Genomic DNA, 24,381 nt, shown 5'->3' on the forward strand with positions numbered 1-24,381 from the left:
ACCAAGGGGTATAATTAAGAGACCAAAATCAGTATTTTGCCTAAAAACTATGTGCATCTCTTGTTGATTCATTTGATATCATCGCATGTTATAGTAGATACATTCATTCCTTATTCAAGCACTCAAGCATAAAACCAAACCGATTATCAATAATTTGAGTCTCTTTTATTAGTCTTTGTTTAATCACTCTTTCTCATAGCTTCATGGTATGACTCTTAATTTAATCCCCTTATAATTTGCACAATATTACATGCTTTTGTTTTTCTTATAATTTAAATTTGTTTCTTCTCCATTCATTTGGAATTTGCTTTGACCACATAATTTTTTTTAAAGTTTGGAATGTCACTAAACGCCTCTACCTCTAAGATTTTTCCCACTTCACTATGTAGGTTCTATGGTCCAACCACACTCTTATTACTCTTTTTTTTAATCCAACAATAGTAGTTACAATTTCGATCAGGACGACCCAAGCCCAAAGCGGCTGAGCTAGGGGCTTTAGGCCTCTGCTTTTGGCCCTTTAAAATAGGGCTTAAATTCTAAAAAATCAGACTTTTAAAGATATATAATTAACAAATATTTCATCATTTAGAATAAAAATTAGGTTAGCATAGCAGTTAAAGACTTTTTCCCTAAGAGCATGAGAATTTCAAATTTATTAGGTATAATTTTAATACACTTTTGATTTTAAATAAATACATTAATGGAAATATTTATATATATATATATATATATATATATATATATATATATATATATATATATATATAAAATAGTTTAATTTTTTGTTAAATGTTATTTTTAAAAGTATTTTCAATTAAATTATACCTTAAATTTAAAAATAGGTTGGGTCGGCCTTGGTTTCGATCATCATTTCAAATATATCTTCGGTTAGAGTCTGTTAAAATCTCGTATCCTTTATCAATTAAAATTAGGAAAGATTTATTTCATATATTCTTTATATTTTTTTCTGAACCAAAATTTTTCATTATTCGTCTTTAACACATTTAATATGATTCAAGTCTTTTGTTTTCTTTCTTTTTCTTTGACAAGTGTATTTTTTCCTCCCGCCTTAATTTCTTCATGGTTTACAAAATGAGAAGTTACAATATGATACTTCTATAAGTTTTACATAATCTCTTGAAAGGCCAATTTTTCCCTCTTATTTATACTTGATACATTATATTATAGGGGTGTTCAAAACCAAATCGGCCCAATAGAAAACCAAAAAGTCAAACCAAACCAAATAGAAACCGCAAAAATCGCATTTGGTTCGGATGTGTTTTGACCATTTTTTAACAAACTGCGCGGTTCGGTTTGGTTTGTGGTTTGTATTTTACAAACCAAACCAAACTTCATTACATTACAACCCCCAAACTTCACTTAACCTATATCCAACCCAAACTCAAACATATTATGCCTTAACCTTACCATTACAAAATGATTTTCTCTTCCTCACACTTAACGTTTCAATTTAAGTCTTCTCAAATCTCTCCTAACGGTAATGTGCCTTCTTCTCATCTTATTTTCCAAGTACATATCACCTTCTTTTCTAGTCTTTCATCTCTTAAGTTCTTTCTTTTTCATCTTATTATTTTTATTCTATTGTTCTCTCTCCCAAACACGTTTTTAATGTTCCTCATCTTATCTAATCTCTCCTCTCTTTTGCTCTTTCTTTTTAATCTTCTCTAGTCTTTCATCTCCTCTTTTTTCCTTATTTCATTATAATGTTTTTGATATTGTTTTATGCTGTTATTTTATGTTTTTTATTCCACTTTTATGTAATGTAATTTTTGTATATTAAATGGAAAGTTGTTATCCAAATATGATGAATTTTGTTGTTATTTGATAATGCGAAATGACTAAATACAAGGTTATGTTGTCATCTATATGTGTATATGTATGACTCAATAAATTTTTGTAAAAAAGACCGAACCAACTGAACCAACCCAACCACATTAGGTTGGTTTGGTTTGGTTTGGTTTTATTTCTAAAATCCAACCGAACGACATACCTTTTTCTCTAGCGATTCGGATATTTTTTACATCAAAACTGCCTAAACCGCACCACAAACACCCCTTAGTTATATTCACACTTCTTTCTGTGCTTCTAAAGTAAGACTATAATATATTTTTCATACATTAGTGTGAGATATTGGATCGAACTCTAGTATGGCCGAAGGGTAGCTTCTTGGTTCGACAGGATTAAGCATGAAGTCGAAGATTGTTCACATGCTTGTGTCGAAGATGCTAGGGTTATTAGCATGTTAAATTAGGTTTTAGTGTTTAAACCCTAATTTGTTAAGTTAGCTTGTTTATTAAGTTGGCTTGTGTAATGGGCCTTGTGGCAAAAGCCCATTAGTTAGTATGTTAGGTTTTATTATAAATAGCATACTAGTCTCTCATCATTGCTAAGCTGCAAATCCTAATTTAGGGTGAGAGAGGTTATTTGTTATTCTTGTAAACTTGTAATCTTGTTTTAAGAGAAAGTAAAAGAATAGCAGTTATAACCAATTCTTGTGTTCTTATTCTCTTCCCTAATTCCCTATTATACTTTGTTATTGGTATCGTTTTTCACAACAAATTGGTGCGGTGAGCGTGGAGAAGATGCCGTCAACAAAGTATGAGATTGAAAAGTTCACCGGAGTGAATGATTTCGGTCTGTGGCGCTTGAAGATGAAAGCCCTACTGGTTCAGCAGGGTTGTTTGGAAGCGTTGAAGGGAGAGGCAGCCATGAATGCTGCATTAACGGCAGCGGAGAAGACGACTATGATTGAGAAGGCACACAGCGCAATTTTGTTGAGCCTTGGTGATAAGGTTCTCAGGCAGGTATCAAAGGAGACGACGGCATCAGGGTTATGGGTGAAACTTGAAAGTTTGTACATGACCAAATCGCTGGTAAATCGACTCTACCTGAAGCAAGCTTTGTATTCATTCAAGATGATTGAAGACAAAGTATTGGCTGAGCAGTTGGATATGTTCAACAAGATGATTCTTGATCTTGAAAATATTGATGTGAAAATCGATGATGAAGATCAAGCGCTGTTACTATTGTGTTCTTTGCCTCGATCACATGCTCACTTCAAAGAAACTCTCTTGTATGGAAGGGAGTCCCTGACGTTTGAAGAAGTTCAATCAGCCTTGTACTCTAAGGACTTGAATGAACGAAAGGAGCATAAACCTTCGACTGTTGGTGAAGGTTTGGCCGTTAAAGGAAAACTCTTACGAAAGGATGGTAAGTTCGACAAGAAGAAAGGCAAAAGCCAGTCGAAGACTTACAGTGGCGAAGCATCTGGCATTCGATGCTACCATTGTAAGAAGGAGGGTCACACAAGAAAGGTGTGCCCTGAACGCTTGAAATATCATGGAGGTAAGGATAATGGCAACGCTGCCATTGTTCAAGATGATTTCGAATCATCTGATGTTCTTGTGGTTTCAAGCAGTGACTCTAAGAAGGAGTGGATTATGGATTCAGGTTGCACTTGGCACATGACTCCAAACAAAGACTTGTTCGAGGAATTATGTGATCAAGATGGTGGATCAATATTGCTGGGAAACAACAAGGCTTGCAAGATTGCAGGTGTTGGATCTGTGAGATTCAAGCTCCATGATGAGTCAATAAGGTTGTTGACTGAAGTCAGGTATGTTCCTGATTTGAAGAGAAATTTGCTTTCTCTTGGTGAATTCGACAAGAAAGGATATGTTTTCCAAGGAGAGAAAAACATCCTAAGAGTCATGAAGGGGTCGAAGGAAGTTTTGAGAGGCGTGAAGAAACAAGGCTTGTATACCCTTGAGGCTGAAGTTGTAAGTGGTTCGACAAATGTTGTATCCGCGAAACCTTTGTCGAAGACAGAAATCTGGCACATGAGATTGGGCAATGTCATTGAAAGGGGTCTGGTCGAATTAGGGAAACAAAATCTGCTTGGTGGAGACAAAATCGAAAAGCTGAAGTTTTGTGAACCCTGTGTACTTGGAAAATCTTGCAGAGTGAAGTTCAACAAAGGCAAACAAAGAACATATGGATCCCTTGATTACATCCATGCTGATCTTTGGGGGCCTGCAAGGTGTCCATCACATTCAGGAGCAAGGTATTTTCTATCCATAGTAGATGATTATTCCAGAAAATTATGGGTATTCATCCAGAAGACTAAGGATGAAACTTTTGAGAATTTCAAAAGTTGGAAGACTCTGGTTGAAAATCAGACTGGCAGAAAGGTCAAGAGGTTGAGAACCGACAATGGCCTTGAATTTTGCAATGAGGCATTCGACAGTTTTTGTGCTGCCTCTGGTATTGCAAGGCATAGAACTACTGCAGGTACTCCACAGCAAAATGGTTTGGCTGAAAGGTTTAATCGAACTATTTTGGAGAGAGTCAGATGCATGTTGACTAGTGCGGGGTTAACAAAGGTGTTCTGGGCTGAGGCTGTTTCGACAGCAACATATCTGATAAACAGATGTCCTTCGACAGCGTTAGATATGAAGACACCTGAAGAAGTTTGGTCGGGACATCCACCAGATCTCGACAAACTGAGAGTATTTGGCTGCGTAGCCTATGCTCACATTAGGCAAGACAAGGTCGAACCTAGAGCTCTGAAATGCATGTTCATGGGATACCCTGAAGGAGTCAAAGCTTATAGGCTATGGTGCCTAGAGCCAGGTCACAGGAGGTGTATCACCAGTCGAGATGTAGTTTTTAATGAAGCTAAAATGGCTTTTAAGAAAACTGATGATGTTGGTCTAAGTACAGAAACATCTGACGAAGAGCTGGAACAGGTAGAGATTCCTGTTGAGGTGGAGCATGTTGATGCTGAATTGCATATCCCAGATGAAGTCGAAGAAGAAGCAGAAGATGCTGAAGTTGAGGAAACTGACGATGACTACCTATTGTCGAGAGATAGGTCGAGAAGAGTCATCAAGCCACCTCAAAGACTTGGATATGCAGATCTTATAGCTTATGCCTTAATCTCTGCAAGTGAGGTTCTAGACGAAGAACCTAGAGACTATAAGGAAGTTATGAGGAGTCGAAATAAGACTGAATGGCTGAAGGCCATGGATGATGAGATGAAATCTCTTCATGATAATCATACTTGGGAACTGATCAAGAAACCTGTTGGGGAAATGTTAGTCAGCTGTAAATGGATTTTCAAAGTTAAGGAAGGAATTGAAGGAGTGACGTCGAAAAGATACAAGGCAAGGTTAGTTGCAAGGGGTTTCACTCAGAAAGAAGGTGTCGACTTCAATGATGTGTTTTCTCCTGTTGTGAAGCATAGGTCCATTCGAATGTTGCTTGCCATGGTGGCACAGTTCGATCTTGAACTGGAACAGATGGATGTGAAGACTGCGTTCTTGTATGGTGATCTAGATGAAACGATCCTGATGAGGCAACCTGAAGGGTATGTCGAAAAGGGGAAGGAAGATTATGTGTGCAAGTTAAAGAGATCTTTGTATGGGCTGAAACAATCTCCTCGACAGTGGAATAGGAGATTCGACAAGTTCATGGCACGCATAAGTTTCATTAGAAGTCAGTTCGACCATTGCGTTTACTTCAGATTTCGACCTGGTAATTCATTTGTTATTTTGTTACTTTATGTGGATGATATTCTCATAGCAAGCAACAATGTTGAAGATGTGATGAGGGTGAAGGCTGAACTCAATAAGGAGTTCGATATGAAGGATCTGGCAGCTGCTTCCAGGATTCTTGGAATTGACATTCGAAGAGATAGAAAGAAGTCGAAGTTATGTCTATCTCAAGAGGCATATCTACGGAAGATTCTTGAAAAGTTTGGTATGTCGAATTCGAAGCCAGTTGTGACTCCAACAAACCCTCAATTCAAGATGAGTGTTGATCAGTGTCCCAGTACTGATGTCGAAATAGCCTATATGAATAGCATCCCATATGCTAATATAGTTGGTTCTTTGATGTATGCTATGGTCTGTACTAGACCCGACATAGCTTACGCAGTCAGTCTTGTAAGCAGGTACATGGCGAATCCTGGAAAGGCTCACTGGCAAGCATTGAAGTGGATTTTAAGGTACATAAATGGGTCTCTGAATAGAGTCCTAATTTATGGTGGAGCCTTGGGTGAAGATAGTAAAGCAGTAATAGAAGGATATGTCGACTCTGATTATGCAGGTTGTATGGATTCTAGAAAGTCTATTTCTGGATATGTTTTCACTATGTTTGGCACAGCAATTAGTTGGAAAGCAACTCTTCAGAAGGTTGTTGCTCTATCAACCACTGAAGCGGAATATATTGCTCTCACTGAAGCTGTGAAAGAAGCATTGTGGCTTGAAGGTTTTGCAAAGGAGCTGAAACTTCAAGGTCGAAGTATCACTGTTAAATGTGATAGTCAGAGTGCAATACACCTGTCGAAGAATTCAGCCTATCATGAGCGAACTAAGCACATTGATGTGAGGCTGCATTTCGTCAGAGGAGTAATCGAGCGTGGAGAAGTCCAAGTGCTGAAGGTTTCGACTGAAGACAATGCTGCTGATATGATCACCAAGACATTGCCGAGTTGCAAGTTTTTCCACTGTATGCAGTTGATAAAGCTGCATGAAGAAAGCTAGTGTGTTCCCTTGATGTTGTAGAGTTAGATCCAAGGTGGAGATTTGTGAGATATTGGATCGAACTCTAGTATGGCCGAAGGGTAGCTTCTTGGTTCGACAGGATTAAGCATGAAGTCGAAGATTGTTCACATGCTTGTGTCGAAGATGCTAGGGTTATTAGCATGTTAAATTAGGTTTTAGTGTTTAAACCCTAATTTGTTAAGTTAGCTTGTTTATTAAGTTGGCTTGTGTAATGGGCCTTGTGGCAAAAGCCCATTAGTTAGTATGTTAGGTTTTATTATAAATAGCATACTAGTCTCTCATCATTGCTAAGCTGCAAATCCTAATTTAGGGTGAGAGAGGTTATTTGTTATTCTTGTAAACTTGTAATCTTGTTTTAAGAGAAAGTAAAAGAATAGCAGTTATAACCAATTCTTGTGTTCTTATTCTCTTCCCTAATTCCCTATTATACTTTGTTATTGGTATCGTTTTTCACAACAATTAGTTTGTCTAATTCATTTTTGGTTATGTTTTTAGGTAGGATATGGTATAGCATAGCTAATTTCTCTTGAGATATCAAAACGATAATTTTTAGTGAATCAACTATTCATTATTTATATAATAGTACATAACCCTATATTATGAAGTTCAATATTACATTTTAATTGGTGATGTTATTCTATTATATGGTGTTAGATCTCTCACATAAACACAAAAAGTTAGAGTTTAAATATTTAAATTAATAATATTGCAAGACAAAAATAACTCAACCAAATATCAAATAATGTTAACTAAAATGGTATATTTTAAGGTCATCACAATATAGGTTTTTAACTTGTTAGCTCCATAGTATAATCTAGAGTTACACATTTCATTGAGTGAAAAACCTATTTACCTCTTTTGATAAATATGTTTCAGTTTAACTCTTCAATGGCACAATATAATGGTGTTGATGACTTATTATCCTCACAATAAGTCACATATATATATATATATATATAATCTTTTTTATTAATCAAATGTTATTATATTGATGCTCACTATAAATAATTGCATTTCGTATTTATATTTCACTATAATATATTCTTAATTGATCAAGGATGAAAACTAAGACTTTTATCTTGATGTTCATTCTATGTGCATTAATTATCAATTTTGTTATGGGAGTTGAACCATTCAAAGATGAAAAACAGTGTATATATATTACTTGAATGCAAAATATCTTTATTCTTTTGTTATTTTTAATAAAAAATTGTTTGTTGATTTGTAGTTGGTGCAATAGAAGAAACCAAAACAAATATTGGGATACGTGAACGGGTAGTCTGGACTAAGAGTTGGACCAATTGGAGAAGCCGTGGAGCACCAGTTAAGGGGGTTGGAGGAGGAAAGTTAGGTGGACAAGGCTCAAGTGGATCGGTCTCTGAAGGAGGTGCAAAAAGTATAGGTGAACAAAACGAAAGTGGAAAAGACAAAGGAAGTGAACCGATGGAAGAGGAAGATGAGAAAATTTAAATTTAAAAAAAAAATTAAGAATGTTGGAGAAATTTGAGGATTGAGAATATGGTTTAGGTATTGCAAATAGAGGCATGTGTAGTGACGGATCTAAAAATATATCTTATGGGGGAATATTTTGTATTTATATTACAAAATAAATAAGTTTGTGGGAGAATATTTTGCATTTTGTTTTTGTATTAGTATAAAAACTTTTAAATTGTCTATCGATCACAAATCGTATTTCTGTGATTTTTAAGGTATATATAATTAAAGTCAAATTTTAATGATACAAAATTATGATTGACTGCGTGAAATAAATATACATTATCAATACTTATAAGTTCAATCTTACATATAATATGTGTTAATAAGCGAAACAACACCAATTTTATCTTGTTGATAATTTCTTTGGATGAAGTAAGAAACAATGATTGCTTAGAGCATACACATCCAAAGAATCCATTTAGATTCTTTAAATGGATTCCACTAAATATTTTATATTATTTTACATTTCTCAATAACTTAAACAACATATTTATATTTTATAAATATCCATACAAGCTATCAAAAACTCTAAAATGTGTCCTATTAAACAATATAATATATCCCAAATTTTATATTATATATTTTTACCCCAATTCAAGTGTAGGAACGTTGTTGGGCAAATGAATGCTTACAAACTAATCAATAATACAATCAACCAAATATCTATCATTTTCTGACATAATGGCATTGGCATATGTGTAAGAATGGTGACGAGGCATCAATGTTTATGCTCTTAAGGAAATAATACCACTTCTTTGGTATGCGTTTAATATTCATGCAGTGCACAGTCCATTTCGCTAAACTATTGTCTTATATCCATGTTGCCTATGTTATGCACAATGATTTCATGATTGTTGTTAAATCAATCTCATCCATAATATATAAAAGTTTTGATAGATCGGTGTATTATAGTTCCTTAATACTAAAATTAATATTAATTTGAGTTTCCATCTTGTAACGATTCATTTGTTCAGTAATCAATTTAAGGTTGAAGAAAAGGTTTCAGAATTTTTTTGTTTAAGAGAGAATTACTGGAAGAGACAATTCATATGTGGTTTGTGAGAAAGATGGAGAGAGAGTTGGAAATAGGTACTTTTAAATAAGTGGGGAAATTTGAGTATTAAATTAAAAACTGTGTAGGAATATGAAAGGTTGAGAGGTTGAGATTGGAGTAGTTGATTTCGATCATACAGTTTTCAATGCTTGTGGTTTGAAGGATAGATTGAAGATGTATGTAATTATAATAGTGCAAACAAGTATGGTATTGTCATTCCTTTTATGCCATGTGTCATTAGCACTTTTATTCTTCTTATGATAACTCGTATCATTCCTTTTTCTTTTCTTTTCCCACTTCTTTTCCTATTAATAAATAAATGGCTTAAATTGTCTTTTGGTCCCTATAAGTAAGCGTATTTTTTATTTTGGTCCCTGAATTTTTTTTTGTTTGAGTCCCTATATCTCAGTTTCTCGTTGATGCTAGTCCCTAATGTTAAAGCTCTGTTAAAAAAACCAATGTCGCAAACGGTGCTGACGTGGCAATCGTTTTATTATTTTTCTTCTGACACCTTTTATTACACGTGAAAATGCAGTATGAGGATTTTTAAAGGAGAGATGAAATCCAAAATTTGAATGATTTTTCAATTTTTTGTTCAAAAATAGATTTTGAAAGAGTTTTCTATTTTTCCGTTAAAAAATAGTTTGCTGAGACGGTTTACAATTTTTCCTTTAAAAAATTGTAGTTCATAGAGCATTTGCAGTTTTTTCATCTAAAAATATTGTAATTGAGAGAGGGTTCGCAATTTCTCTGTTCAAGTTGCAATTGAGATAAGATTTGCAATTTTCTCCTTAAAAATTTAAAAGTTGTTATTTGAAGGATTTGCAATTATCTCCATAAAAATTGTAATTATATGAGAGTTTATAATTTTGTATAATTGTAAAAATTAGAAGTTGAATAATGACTTTGTGAGTTTTATTTTTTGAATTTTTGCTTCTTTTTCTTCTTTTGTGGACATACTTTTGGGTGCGTGATATTTGTTTATTTGTTATTTTTCCAACTATTTTAACTGTCACAGTTCAATTGTTTATTTGTATTTGTAGTATATTATATTTTAAGATTAAACCAATATAGTCTTGTAACGCGTTAGGTACCTATTATAATCGTGAGTTACACAATTTATTAGAGTTTAATTTAACTCCTAATTGTATATAAAAAAAAAAGAACTATTACTTATAGATTAACATGTTTATTAACATAAGATTATAAACTCCTTAAAGTTTAAATGTTATAAAAAAATTTAACATTAATCTTAGTTTTTTTTTTATAATGACTATTATATTATATAAATAGCTAGAACAATGTTCATGATTAAATAAATTATCAAACATCTTAATCATTTGTTACTTGTCATTGTGTAAAAAAACCTTCTTATCTTGTTTGATAAATATCTTCTAGTTTAACCCTTCAATGGCTCAATAGGTGTTAATGACTTGTTATTCTCATAATAAGCCAAATAATATGTATTATCTTTTTTACTTTGTAATACATATTAGATCTATTATTACATTCTAAATAATTGCATATTGTATTCATATTTCACTACAATATACTCTTAATCAATCAAGGATGAAAACCAAAATTTTAATCTTCGTGTTCTTTCTTTGTAAATTAATTAGTAACTCTTGTGTGCAAATTGAGTAATCTAAAGATAGTAAACAATTTATATATATTAATCGAACGTAAGATAGCTTTCTTCTTTTATTATACTTGATTAATTAAAATTATTTGTTGAGTAATAGTTGGTGCAACTAAGGAATTCAAACCAAACATTAGGATACGTGAACGGGCAGTCTATACTGGTGGCTAGACCAACAAAATACAACATGGAGGATATGGAAAGGATGTAGGAGGAGGGAAAAAAGGTGGACTAAGCTCAGGTGGATCCATCCAGGGAGGAGGTGCACAAAGTATGGGTGAACAAAATGGAGGTGGAAAAGACAAAGGAAGTGAACCTACACGAAGAAGAAAAAATTAAAAACTTTGGTGAAGATATTTGATGTTTAATAAAGTCACATAAGTATTAAAGAAGCATGACGTGGACATGGACAAATTTAGAGTTTGTGGACGAAGGGGAAGGGGATATTTTGCTTTTGTATTACAAAATAAAAGAATTAAGTTATAAGAATATATAAATAAGAGATCAATTTCAATTTATTATTAGTAGTATAATTTTTTTTATGTTATCAATTAATCATAAAAACATATTTTCTCACTTCTATAAAATTATATAAATAGTAAACAAAAACTTAACCCATAGTATAAAAAAAATCACAAATATAGATTTTTTTCAAGTGAAAATGCCTTTGTCTCTAACACGTCTTATATTCACTGATACTTTACCTCAATGTGCTTTGACATATAATAAAATTACATATTTTCTATCAAGATGACTTGCGTTTTGAGTTTCAAAGAACAATATAAACTTTTCTTACAAAAAGTAAACTCTTGTAGGAATTTATTCATCCACAAAAGTTCTTTAGACGTTTTAATCAATCTCATTAGTAGATAAAAACAATTACTTTTAAAGCATTACTCTCCCTGCAAAAGCCATTACGTATCCAAAGTAGAATTTTTAAAATCAATGTTCCCATTCATTTTTGCATTTGTGTAGTCATCTAACATAGGTTCACCACTCTCAAAGCATAAGCACACATTGTTCTTTACTCAGTTTTAAACGAGTAGCAAGTGGAGTACTCACGGAGTTTTTATTTTCTCTTGTTAAACATATCTAACACCTTTCCAATGTTATTGTGTTGAGAAAGCCATAATTTTTCATTCTTCTTAGCATTGATCCAAGTAATACTTAGATTCCATATACTTTGCCTTACTCTTACTTAGGCGAAAGGCATATACTTCTAAGCCTCATCTCCAAGTCTACAACCTCTAATTCAATTAAGACTATATCATCAGCAAAAAGTATACATTTTGGTGCTAGCTCTTGGATGTGCTACATAAGCACATCCAATACTAATGATATATGGTAAAATGTTAGGGTTGAACCTTGGTGCAATCTTATTCTTATAACATTGTATGTATCTCCATCATGAGTTCTCAAACTTGTTCAAGCCTCCTTACATATCCTAGTAGCTTAAATATAGGTAATCTAAACACATTTTCTCTATAAAAAATTTCAGGTGGCAAAATAACACCTACGCTCACACCCGTTGGGTTCGGGTTTTTTCACCAAACCCAAACCCGCGGCAAAATACATTTTTCTTACAATTTATATAAATTTATACACACACACATATATATATATATATATATATATATATATATATATATATATATATATATATATATATATATATGGTATGACTCTTTTATTAGTCTTTTTTAAGTCTCTTTATTAGTCAGGAATAAAAATATTTTTATTCCTACAACCAAATTGATTATCAATAATTTGAGTCTCTTTTATTAGTCTTTGTTTAATCACTCTTTCTCATAACTTCATGGTATGACTCTTAATTTTAATCTCCTTATAATTTGTACAATATTATATGTCTCTATTTTTCTTATAGTTTAAATTAAAGTGTTTCTTCTCCATTCATTTGGAATTTGCTTTGACCACATAATTTTTTTAAAAGTTTAGAATGTCACTTAGTGCCTCTACCTACAAGATTTTTCCCACTTCACTACATGGGTTGTATGGTTCAACCACCTACTTATTACTCTTTTTTTTTTAATCCAACAATAGTAGTTACAATTTCGATCAAGGATGATTCAAGCCCAAAGCGAATGAGCCAAGGGTTTTAGGCCTCTGCTTTTGGGCCTTTAAAATAGGGCTCAAATTCTAAAAAACCAGACCCCTATAGATATATAATTAACAAATATTCCATCATTTAGAATAAAAATTAAGTTAGCATAACGGTTAAAGAATTTTTCCTTAAGTGCATGGCAATTTCAAATTTATTAGGTATAATTTTAATACACTTTTGGTTTTAAAGAAATACATTAATGAAAGAAAAAAAACACACACACACACACACACACACACATATATATATATATATATATATATATATATATATATATATATATATATATATATATATATATATATATATATATATATATATCAATTTTTGTTAAATAATACTTTTAAAATTATTTTGTATTAAATTCCACCTTAGATTAAAAAATGCATTGGGTCAGCCTTGGTTTCGATCATCATTTCTATCATATCTTCGGTTAGAGTATGTTAAAATCTCGTATCCTTTATCTATTAAATTTTGGAAATGTTTATTTCATATATTCTTTATATATTTTTTTGAACCAAAATATTTCATTCTTCCTCTTTAACACAATTAATATGATTAAGTCTTTTGTCTTTCTTTCTTTCTTTTTCTTTGACAAGTTTTTTTTTCCTCCCACCTTAATTTCTTCATGGTTAACAAAATGAGAAGTTACAATATGATAGTTCTATAAGATTTACATAATCTCTTAAAAGTATAATTTTTCCCTCTTATTTATACTTGATACATTATATTCACACTTATTTTCGTGCTTCTAAAGTAAGACTATAATCTATTTTTCATACATTAGTTTGTTTAATTCATTTTTGGTTATGTTTTTAGGCAGGATATGGTATAGCAGAGCTAATTTCTTTTGAGATATCAAAATGGTAACTTTTAGTGAATCAACTACTCATTATTTATATAACAGTACATAATCCTAGATTATGAAGTTCATTATTACATTTTACTTGGTGATGTTATTCTATTATATGGTGTTAGATCCCGTACATAAACACAAAAAGCTAGAGTTTAAATATTTAAATTAATAATATTGCAAGACAAAAATAAATCAACCAAATATCAAATAATGTTAACCAAAATGGTATATTTTAAGGTCATCACAATATAAGTTTTTAACTTATTAGCTCCATAGTATAATCGAGAGTTACACATTTCATTGTGTGAAAAACTATTTACCTCTTTTGATAAATATGTTTCAATTTAACTCTTCAATGGCTCAATATAATGGTGTTGATGACCTTTTATATACTCACAATAAGCCAATATATATATATATATATATATATATATATATATATATATATATATATATATATATATATATATATATATATATATATATAATCTTCCGTATTAATCAAATGTTATTATACTGATGCTCACTATAAATAATTGCATTTCATATTTATATTTCACTACAATATATTCTTAATTGATCAAGGATGAAAACTAAGTTTTTTATCTTCGTGTTCACTCTTTGTGTATTAATTACCATATCTATTATGGCAGTTGAACCATTTAAAGATGAAAAACAATGTATATATATTACTTGAATGCAAAATATCTTTATTCTTTTAATATTTTTAATAAAAATTGTTTGTTGATTTGTAGTTGGTGCAGTAGAAGAAATCAAAACAAATATTGGGATACGTGGACGGATAGTCTGGAATAAGAATTGGACCAATTCGAGAGTCCAAGGATCACCATTTTAGAAGGTTTGGAGGAGGAAAATTAGGTGGACAAGGCTCAAGTGGCTCGGTCTCTGAAGGAGGTGCAAAAAGTATAGGTGAACAAAACGAAACCGGAAAAGACAAAGGAATTGAACCGATGGAAGAGGAAGATGGGAAAATTTAAATTAAAAAAAAAAATATTTGCTTATAATTCAGGCCGGAGGGAGTATAGCAAATGATATTTTCTTTTGTTTCTCAACAACTGTATTATTGTTTATTTTACAATTTATATTGTATTTCAAGTTCCTCAACATGGATATTATTGGTTTTATGTATATTATTAGTTTCTGAGTAAAATAAAATGTTAGTTTTGTGTATTGATGAACTTCAGTTTATTCAGTAAAGATTGTTCATTTGTTTTCGTTGATTTAAGTTTGCTACCTTATTTTGGTGTACCAGCTTAAAACAAATGTGTTTTTCCTTACATATTATACTAGTAACAAACTCGTGCATACGCACGATTTCTGTTCTGTTACACGCATTTAGATACATCATTTATTTTAAGTAAAATGTTAAAAAAAATAGATAAATAATTAATTATTTTGTATATAAAAATATTTAGATCAATAATAAATTTTTTCCTGTATACAATTTTGGATCAAAAATATTTAATCATAAATACCGTTTCTCGTATATAAAAATATTTAGATCAATAATAGATTTTTTTTTTCCGCCGTATGCATACTTCATTTTTGTTTAGAAATCATTTACAAAAATAATATTTGTATTCGAAAAAATATATATTATTGATCAATAATAGATTTTTTTCCCGTATACCATTTTTGAATTAAAATTATTTGGATCATAAATACCATTTTTCGTAAATAATAGTTTTTTTTGTATACAAATATTAATTTTATTTAGGTATCATTTACAAAAATATTTGGATCAATATTAAATTTTCGTATATAAAAATATTTAGATCCATAATTGATTTTTCCCCTTATACCATTTTTGGATAAAAAATATTTTATCATAAATACCATTTCTCGTATATAAAAATATTTAGATTAATAATAGATTTTTTTCCCGTATACAAACTTCATTTTTTTTGTTTAGGTATCATTTTCAAAAATATTTGATCAATAGAAAATTTTGTATATAAAATTATTTAGATCAATAGTAAAATTTTCCCTGTATACTATTTTTAAATAAAAAATATTTGGATCATAAATACCATTTTTCGTAAATAATAGATGTTTTTTCGTATACAAATATTATTTTTGTTTATGTATCATTTAGAAAAATATTTGGATCAATATTAAATTTTCGTATATAAAAATATTTAGATCAATAATAGATTTTTTCCCGTATACAGACTTCATTTTTGTTTAGGTATCATTTACAATAATATTTTGATTAATAGTAAATTTCGTATATAAAAATATTTAGATCAATAGTAGATTTTTTCCTGTATACCATTTTTGAATAAATATAATTTGGATCATAAATATCATTTTTCTTAAATAATAGATTTTTTACCTTATACAATTATTAGTTTTGTTTAGGTATCATATACAAAAATATTTTGATCAATATTAAATTTTCGTATTTAAAAATATTTAGATCAATAATAAATTTTTTGAATAAAATTTTCCCCGCATACCATTTTTAAATAAAAAATATTTGGATCATAAATATCATTTTTCGAATATAAAAATATATAAATCAAAAAAAAAAAAAAACTTTGACAAGTTTTTTTTCCTCCCACCTTAATTTCTTCATGGTTAACAAAATGAGAAGTTACATAATGATAGTTCTATTAGTTTTACATAGTCTCTTAAAAGTATAATTTTTTTCCCTCTTATTTATACTTGATACATTATATTCACACTTATTTTCGTGCTTCTAAAGTAACACTATAATCTATTTTTCATACATTAGTTTGTTTAATTCATTTTTGGTTATGTTTTTAGGCATGATATGGTATAGCAGAGCTAATTTCTTTTGAGATATCAAAATGGTAACTTTTAGTGAATCAACTACTCATCATTTATATAACAGTACATAATCCTAGATTATGAAGTTCATTATTACATTTTACTTGGTGATGTTATTCTATTATATGGTGTTAGATCCCTTACATAAACACAAAAAGCTAGAGTTTAAATATTTAAATTAATAATATTGCAAGACAAAAATAAATCAACCAAATATCAAATAATGTTAACCAAAATGGTATATTTTAAGGTCATCACAATATAAGTTTTTAACTTATTAGCTCCATAGTATAATCGAGAGTTACACATTTCATTGTGTGAAAAACTATTTACCTCTTTTGATAAATATGTTTCAATTTAACTCTTCAATGGCTCAATATAATGGTGTTGATGACCTTTTATATACTCACAATAAGCCAATATATATAAATATATATATATATATATATATATATATATATATATATATATATATATATATATATATATATATATAATCTTCCGTATTAATCAAATGTTATTATACTGATGCTCACTATAAATAATTGCATTTCATATTTATATTTCACTACAATATATTCTTAATTGATCAAGGATGAAAACTAAGTTTTTTATCTTCGTGTTCACTCTTTGTGTATTAATTACCATATCTATTATGGCAGTTGAACCATTTAAAGATGAAAAACAATTAATGTATATATATTACTTGAATGCAAAATATCTTTATTCTTTTATCATTTTTAATAAAAATTGTTTGTTGATTTGTAGTTGGTGCAGTAGAAGAAATCAAAACAAATATTGGGATACATGGACGGATAGTCTGGAATAAGAATTGGACCAATTCGAGAGTCCAAGGATCACCATTTAAGAAGGTTGGAGGAGGAAAATTAGGTGGACAAGGCTCAAGTGGCTCGGTCTCTGAAGGAGGTGCAAAAAGTATAGGTGAACAAAACGAAACCGGAAAAGACAAAGGAATTGAACCGATGGAAGAGGAAGATGAGAAAATTTAAATTAAAAAAAAATATTTGCTTATAATTCAGGCCGGAGGGACTATAGCAAATGATATTTTCTTTTGTTTCTCAACAACTGTATTATTGTTTATTTTACAATTTAAATTGTATTTCAAGTTCCTCAACATGGATATTATTGGTTTTATGTATATTTTTAGTTTCTGAGTAAAATAAAATGTTAGTTTTGTGTATTGATGAACTTCAGTTTATTCAGTAAAGATTGTTCATTTGTTTTCGTTGATTTAAGTTTGCTACCTTATTTTGGTGTACCAGCTTAAAACAAATGTGTTTTTCCTTACATATTATACTAGTAACAAACTCGTGCATACGCACGATTTCTGTTCTGTTACACGCATTTAGATACATCATTTATTTTAAGTAAAATGTTAAAAAAATAGATAAATAATTAATTATTTTGTATATAAAAATATTTAGATCAATAATAAATTTTTTCCTGTATACAATTTTGGATCAAAAATATTTAATCATAAATACCGTTTCTCGTATATAAAATTATTTAGATCAATAATAGATTTTTTTTCCGCCGTATGCATACTTCATTTTTGTTTAGAAATCATTTACAAAAATAATATTTGTATACGAAAAAATATATATTATTGATCGATAATAGATTTTTTTCCCGTATATCATTTTTGAATTAAAAATATTTGGATCATAAATACCATTTTTCGTAAATAATAGATTTTTTTGTATACAAATATTAATTTTATTTAGGTATCATTTACAAAACTATTTGGATCAATATTAAATTTTCGTATATAAAAATATTTAGATCCATAATTGATTTTTTCCCTTATACCATTTTTGGATAAAAAAATATTTTATCATAAATACCATTTCTCGTATATAAAAATATTTAGATTAATAATAGATTTTTTTCTCGTATACAAACTTCATTTTTTTGTTTAGGTATCATTTGCAAAAATATTTGATCAATAGAAAATTTTGTATATAAAATTATTTAGATCAATAGTAAAATTTTCCCTGTATACTATTTTTGAATAAAAAATATTTGGATCATAAATACCATTTTTCGTAAATAATAGTTGTTTTTTCGTATACAAATATTATTTTTGTTTATGTATCATTTATAAAAATATTTGGATCAATATTAAATTTTCGTATACAAAAATATTTAGATCAATAATAGATTTTTTCCCGTATACGGACTTTATTTTTGTTTAGGTATCATTTACAATAATATTTTGATTAATAGTAAATTTCGTATATAAAAATATTTAGATCAATAGTAGATTTTTTCCTGTATACCATTTTTGAATAAATAATATTTGGATCATAAATATTATTTTTCTTAAATAATAGATTTTTTACCTTATACAAATATTAGTTTTGTTTAGGTATCATATACAAAAATATTTTGATCAATATTAAATTTTCTCATATAAAAATTGTAATGCTCGGTATCATACTTAATTCAATAATTGTTATTAGTTATCTTGTACAAATATTGGATAAGAATGATACATATTACTATAATTGGCTTGCTTTTGGGTTAAAGAGTCAATTAGTAATAGAGTAGGGGCATTATGGTCTTATCACCACTTAATTAGACTTAGGACTTGTTTGGTAGGGGTGCTCAAAACCAAATCAACCCAATAGAAAACCGCAAACCAAACCAAACCAAATCGAAACCGCAATAAACCGCATTTAGTTCGGGTCATCTTTTAATAAAACCGCACGGTTCGGTTTGCGGTTTGTATTTTGTAAACCGAATCAAACCGCATTATGTTACAACCTAACTTTTACTTAACTCACATCCAACCCAAACTTAAATGTATTATACCTTAGCCTTATGATTAAGAACAATTTTCTCGTCCTTACACATATGATTTTAGTCCCGATCTTCTCAAATCTCTAATTGTATTATCGCGCCTTCTTTGCCACATACATCTTCCCTCTTTTTCTATAATCTCTACTCTCTTATATTCTTTCTTTTTTACCTTCTTATTTTTATGCAAATGTTCCCTATTTCAGTTTCATTTTTATCGCACATCTTCTTCTCTAATATCTCAACTCTTTTGTTTTTTCTTTTTCACCTTCACTAATCTCTTCTATCTTCTATTTTTTTGTTTCATTTCTAATAATTTTTAAATTGTTTTATACTATTATTTTATGTTAATTATTTAACTTTTGTCTAATTTAATTTTTACATATTAAATAGAAAGTTGTTGTCAAAACATGACGAGTTTTGTTGTTATTTGATAGTGTATGAATGTCTAAATACAAAGTTATGTTGTCATCTATATGTATGTATTGTTCAATATAATATTTGTAAAAAACCGAACCAACCAAACCGAATCAAACCGCATTAGTTTGGTTTGGTTTGGTTCGGATTTTTTTTAAAAGCCAACCGAACCAAACCAAACCGCACGATTTTTTCTCTTGCGGTTCGGGTGATTTTTTTTCGTCAAAACCGCCCAAACCGCACAGCGATCACCCCTATTGTTTGGTCCCTCACTCTTTTTCTTGGCCAATTCAGAATTGTGGAATAGAAGTGAGAGAGAGAGAGAGAGAGAGAGAGAGAGAGAGAGAGAGAGAGAGAGAAGCGTGGAATAGAAGGAGAAGGGGGGGGGAGCCATCATCCTCTTCAAGCTTTGCATGAACCAAGATCCAACCTCAACCTCTGATTTTCGTCCTCATTTCTGCTCCAGCTTCATCATCTTCATCTAAGGTGAGTCCCTAGATAGAAAAATGGGGTTTTGATTCAATTGGGAACTTTTGGGGTTTAAGGGGTTTGAGAGATTATGCCCAAATTCTTGCTAATAACATGTTTTAATGTCGTTTATTACTTGATTCATACCATGAGCTGGCTGGATATATCTTTAATTCGTGCATGCAGGTGGATTTAAGGGGTTAGGGTACCCCAGGGAAGAACTGATGATTCTGTAACACCCCAGACTGCTTTCGGGATGATCGACTGACCCCACAAACCAACACGGGTCTTTTCAGCATGCTTTGACCTCACTCGCACACTTTCTGGGAAACTTCCCAGAAGGTCACCCATCCCAATACTACTCCCAGTCAAGCACGCTTAACTATGGAGTTCTTATTGAACGGGCTTCCGAAAAGAAGATGCATCTTGTTGGTATAGGTAGTACCCATCAATCCTTATAAGCTTTCCTTCAACCATGCAGTCCCATACCTGCACAGCCTCAGAATCCCTCTCATTCCGATGTGGCGACCACCATTGCCCACTTCGGCCTCAGGTGTTCCATGCGGTGCAACCACCCCTCGCCTTCTTCGGCCTCGGGTGTTACATGCCCACCAGCTTCCGCATGGTTCGTCCTCGAACCACATCGTACTAGGAGAGGTCTGGCTCTGATACCATTTGTAACACCCCAGACTGCTTTCGGGATGATCGACTGACCCCACAAACCAACACGGGTCTTTTCAGCATGCTTTGACCTCACTCGCACACTTTCTGGGAAACTTCCCAGAAGGTCACCCATCTCAATACTACTCCCAGTCAAGCACGCTTAACTATGGAGTTCTTATTGAACGGGCTTCCGAAAAGAAGATGCATCTTGTTGGTATAGGTAGTACTCATCAATCCTTATAAGCTTTCCTTCAACCATGCAGTCCCATACCTGCACAGCCTCAGAATCCCTCTCATTCCGATGTGGCGACCACCATTGCCCACTTCGGCCTCAGGTGTTCCATGCGGTGCAACCACCCCTCGCCTTCTTCGGCCTCGGGTGTTACAAAGGACACCGTTATGGTTTAAGTATACGTTATGATGCTACTAAAATGTATCGATATTTGAGGAAAATGTTTAGTGGCAAAGTATGAAGAGGGATATAGCGGAAGTGAGTAATTGAATTGAATTGTCAGGAACCGTTCGTTGGTGTAACAGTTATCTATTTTCGAGTTGCTGAGAACATCGAGTATTTGTGAAGTGATGTGGGTCATTTTGGATAAGTTAACGAGATGCGCTTATTTTATTCCAGTGAGGATGAATTATTCGAAGGAGAGACTTGCTAAGTTATACATCGAAAGGATTGTGTATTTGCATGGTATTCCATTCGAGTATTGGAGTGGCACCTTGGAAGCTTGTATGGTTGAAGATGTGGAACATTTTGTATTGGTATGAATCGAGAGAGAGTAAGTGTGGTTTCAGTGTCGAAATGGTTGTGTTGATTGAATTTTCGAGGACGAAAATATTCTAAGTGGGGGAGAGTTGTAACATCCCGATTTTTGTTAATATTTTCATTAATTATATTAGTAATTATATTATTTGGTGTTTTTAATAATTATTTGCTTAATTTAGTCATTTGTGATGTTTATTGAAATTTTCGCGTTTTGGGACGATTTAGTCGATATTAATTCGGGATAGCGGATCGATATTTAATCGAAAATTTTAATATTTTTAGTATTAGAAATATTAATGAGTTAATATTTAGCGTTTTGAGAATTTTCCGAGTAATTAAGATTAGACTGGAAATATGAGACATTGAGTTATTAGAGGATTTTATCCGTATTTATTTTATTATATTATTTTATGTTACTTTGTGTGTTAATTATTTATTTAATTGTTATGTGATATAATAATTAATTCAATTAATTAATTTTGTGTATAATTGTGTTTATTTGGTTTAATGGGTTAATTGAGTTATTAAAGATTATATCTAATTGGGCTTATTTATTAGAAATAGAAGAAATTGGATGTTATTTCCTTAAGCCCATTAAGAGGAAATAAGATAGTAAGGGTTTGAGTGAGAGTGAGAGATATCATTTCATTTTGCTGATTTTTTTTTAAGAGAAGAGAAAGGGGGGAAAGGAGGCTAAGAGAGGAGAAGAGCAAAAGTTAGGTTTGAAGAAATTGAAGAGGTAAGGGGGGAATCCTTATTATTATGAGTTAGTATGATTGGGTCAATGGGTAGATTAACATGATTAGGTTGTTGTTGATTGAAACCCATAAAAATGTTATTAGGTTGTGTGTTTGTGAATGGAAAAATTGATTTTTTTGGTAATAAGAATTAGGAATAAGATGATTAATATGGAACCCGTGAAATGCTGTGTTGTTCTTTACTACTTATTGTTCTACTTTTCAAATGCTATCTATTACTTTCTATGAACAGTAGCGTAACATTAAAAAGAAAATGAGTAGTATGTGTGGTCATAACATTGTAGCAGAAATGGATATATGTGGTAGAAGAGAAATGAAAACAAGTGGACTTATATGTATCATCTTTACTGTAGCGTGGAAAATCATAAGAAAATTAGAAGTGATACTAGGTGTTAGTTATAGCAACATAGTTTAAATAATATGAAGAAAATGTAATTCAAAACAGTCTCGTTTGACCGAAATAGCTGAATTAAACGGTATAATTAGTTGTCCGGAATTTGATGAAAATTTATGTGGTAACTAAGTTTAATTAGTAGATTAATGTGGTGGTGTTATTTTGTTGAAATTGTGATATTTTACGAATCTACCGAAATTGTGTTTGATATAAATATTCTTTATAAATTAATTATAATAATTCAATATAATTGTCAATAGAGTTGTTAGAGTTGTCAATAGAGTTGTTAGAGTTGACAATAAGTTGTAAGGGTTGTTTTGGGTTATTAAGAGTCATACTTTTATTTGTTTTGCGTAATTTTGACATGTTTAGAGTTGTTAGTGTATGATGTCGGTGTTTGCTTTTTTGTTGAAACTTTAACAATTCATATCTTTTGAACCGTAACTTTGTTTGAGTTTTCGTTCGAGGCGCTAGAAAGCTAGCGCGATATTCTTTTCGATAAAAATGGTCTTGAGCAATAGAATGCTAGAAATTGGAAATGGAGTAGAAATAGAAGTGAATTAAATTAATATAGTGTGATTATTAATTGGTTGATAAAATTAATAGTTGAATTAATTTCAATGTGTTTAATTGATTGGAATATAATTTGGAATTATATCAACTATTCGGTTTGTCGGTAAATTATGATATTTTGAGAATTTATATGTAATTGTATTTTGGCTTGAATATGTATGTTGAGAAATATATATTGCTATGCCAATGATGTTGTTTTGATATTGATTCTCTGTGGTAGTTGGATAACATTAATTCTAATGATTAATTGCTTGATGTTGAAAGTGCGTGTGTTCATGTATAGTTGGGAAAAATGAGAATTAACATGAGATAGTATGATTACTAGTGTTAATTGGATTTTGTGAATAGTAATTGATTAATTGACCTTTTATATGTGAATGATATGTATGTGTTGTGAATGTTATGTACAATTGGTGGATAATTCATCGAGTTGAATTATTGTGAGATGCGGAATGTTAAGATGGTAGAGATGATCTTAATTGCATATATTTGTGATATTGTACATACATTCATATTATAGTGTGCCTTGAAACACAGGTGGATTTGCTTTGAAACACAAGCGGGCTTGGATTCTAGAGTGAATCGGAAGCCGTAAACTAGATGTTTACAATTGGTGGACTTTGGTCTTGTCCGGATCGGAAGTGTGGCTTAGATTCTAGAGATATGAATCGGAGGCCGGTGAAACTTAGAATTTCACATTGGTACCACATGCATAGTGTCACATGTTTCATTGAGTCACATTAGAGTTATGTGATAGTTGACTATGTGCATTATGTTGTCATGATATGTGCATGATTGTGATAATTGATTATGTGCATTATGTTGTTGTAATAAGTGTACGAGTGAACAATTGATTGTGTGCATTGATGTCGTAATGCTATGTGTATGAGTTTGGTAATTGATTATGTACACTTGGTGTTGTAGCGATATTTGTATTAGTTGATAAT

General features: G+C 30.9%; 1 protein-coding gene and 2 long non-coding RNA genes across 3 annotated transcripts; all 3 read left to right on the top strand.

Moving 5' to 3' along the window:
* The first annotated feature begins 7,581 nt into the window (after positions 1-7,581).
* LOC131601511 (uncharacterized) lies at positions 7,582-8,223 on the top strand. The gene is made up of 2 exons (XM_058873349.1): positions 7,582-7,739; positions 7,816-8,223. Exons 1-2 carry the CDS (start codon positions 7,646-7,648, stop codon positions 8,055-8,057), a joined length of 336 nt encoding a protein of 111 aa, XP_058729332.1. The 5' UTR covers positions 7,582-7,645; the 3' UTR covers positions 8,058-8,223.
* Positions 8,224-14,268: 6,045 nt separating this feature from the next.
* LOC131606443 (uncharacterized) lies at positions 14,269-14,950 on the top strand. Its single transcript, XR_009284837.1, has 2 exons — positions 14,269-14,435; positions 14,511-14,950. It is a non-coding gene; the product is annotated as an uncharacterized LOC131606443 (long non-coding RNA).
* A 2,152-nt stretch (positions 14,951-17,102) lies between these two features.
* On the top strand, positions 17,103-17,778 carry LOC131606444 (uncharacterized). Its single transcript, XR_009284838.1, has 2 exons — positions 17,103-17,262; positions 17,338-17,778. It is a non-coding gene; the product is annotated as an uncharacterized LOC131606444 (long non-coding RNA).
* Positions 17,779-24,381: the final 6,603 nt, after the last annotated feature.

Source organism: Vicia villosa, linkage group LG5, assembly GCF_029867415.1.
Source record: "Vicia villosa cultivar HV-30 ecotype Madison, WI linkage group LG5, Vvil1.0, whole genome shotgun sequence".
NCBI classification, from domain to species: domain Eukaryota; kingdom Viridiplantae; phylum Streptophyta; class Magnoliopsida; order Fabales; family Fabaceae; genus Vicia; species Vicia villosa.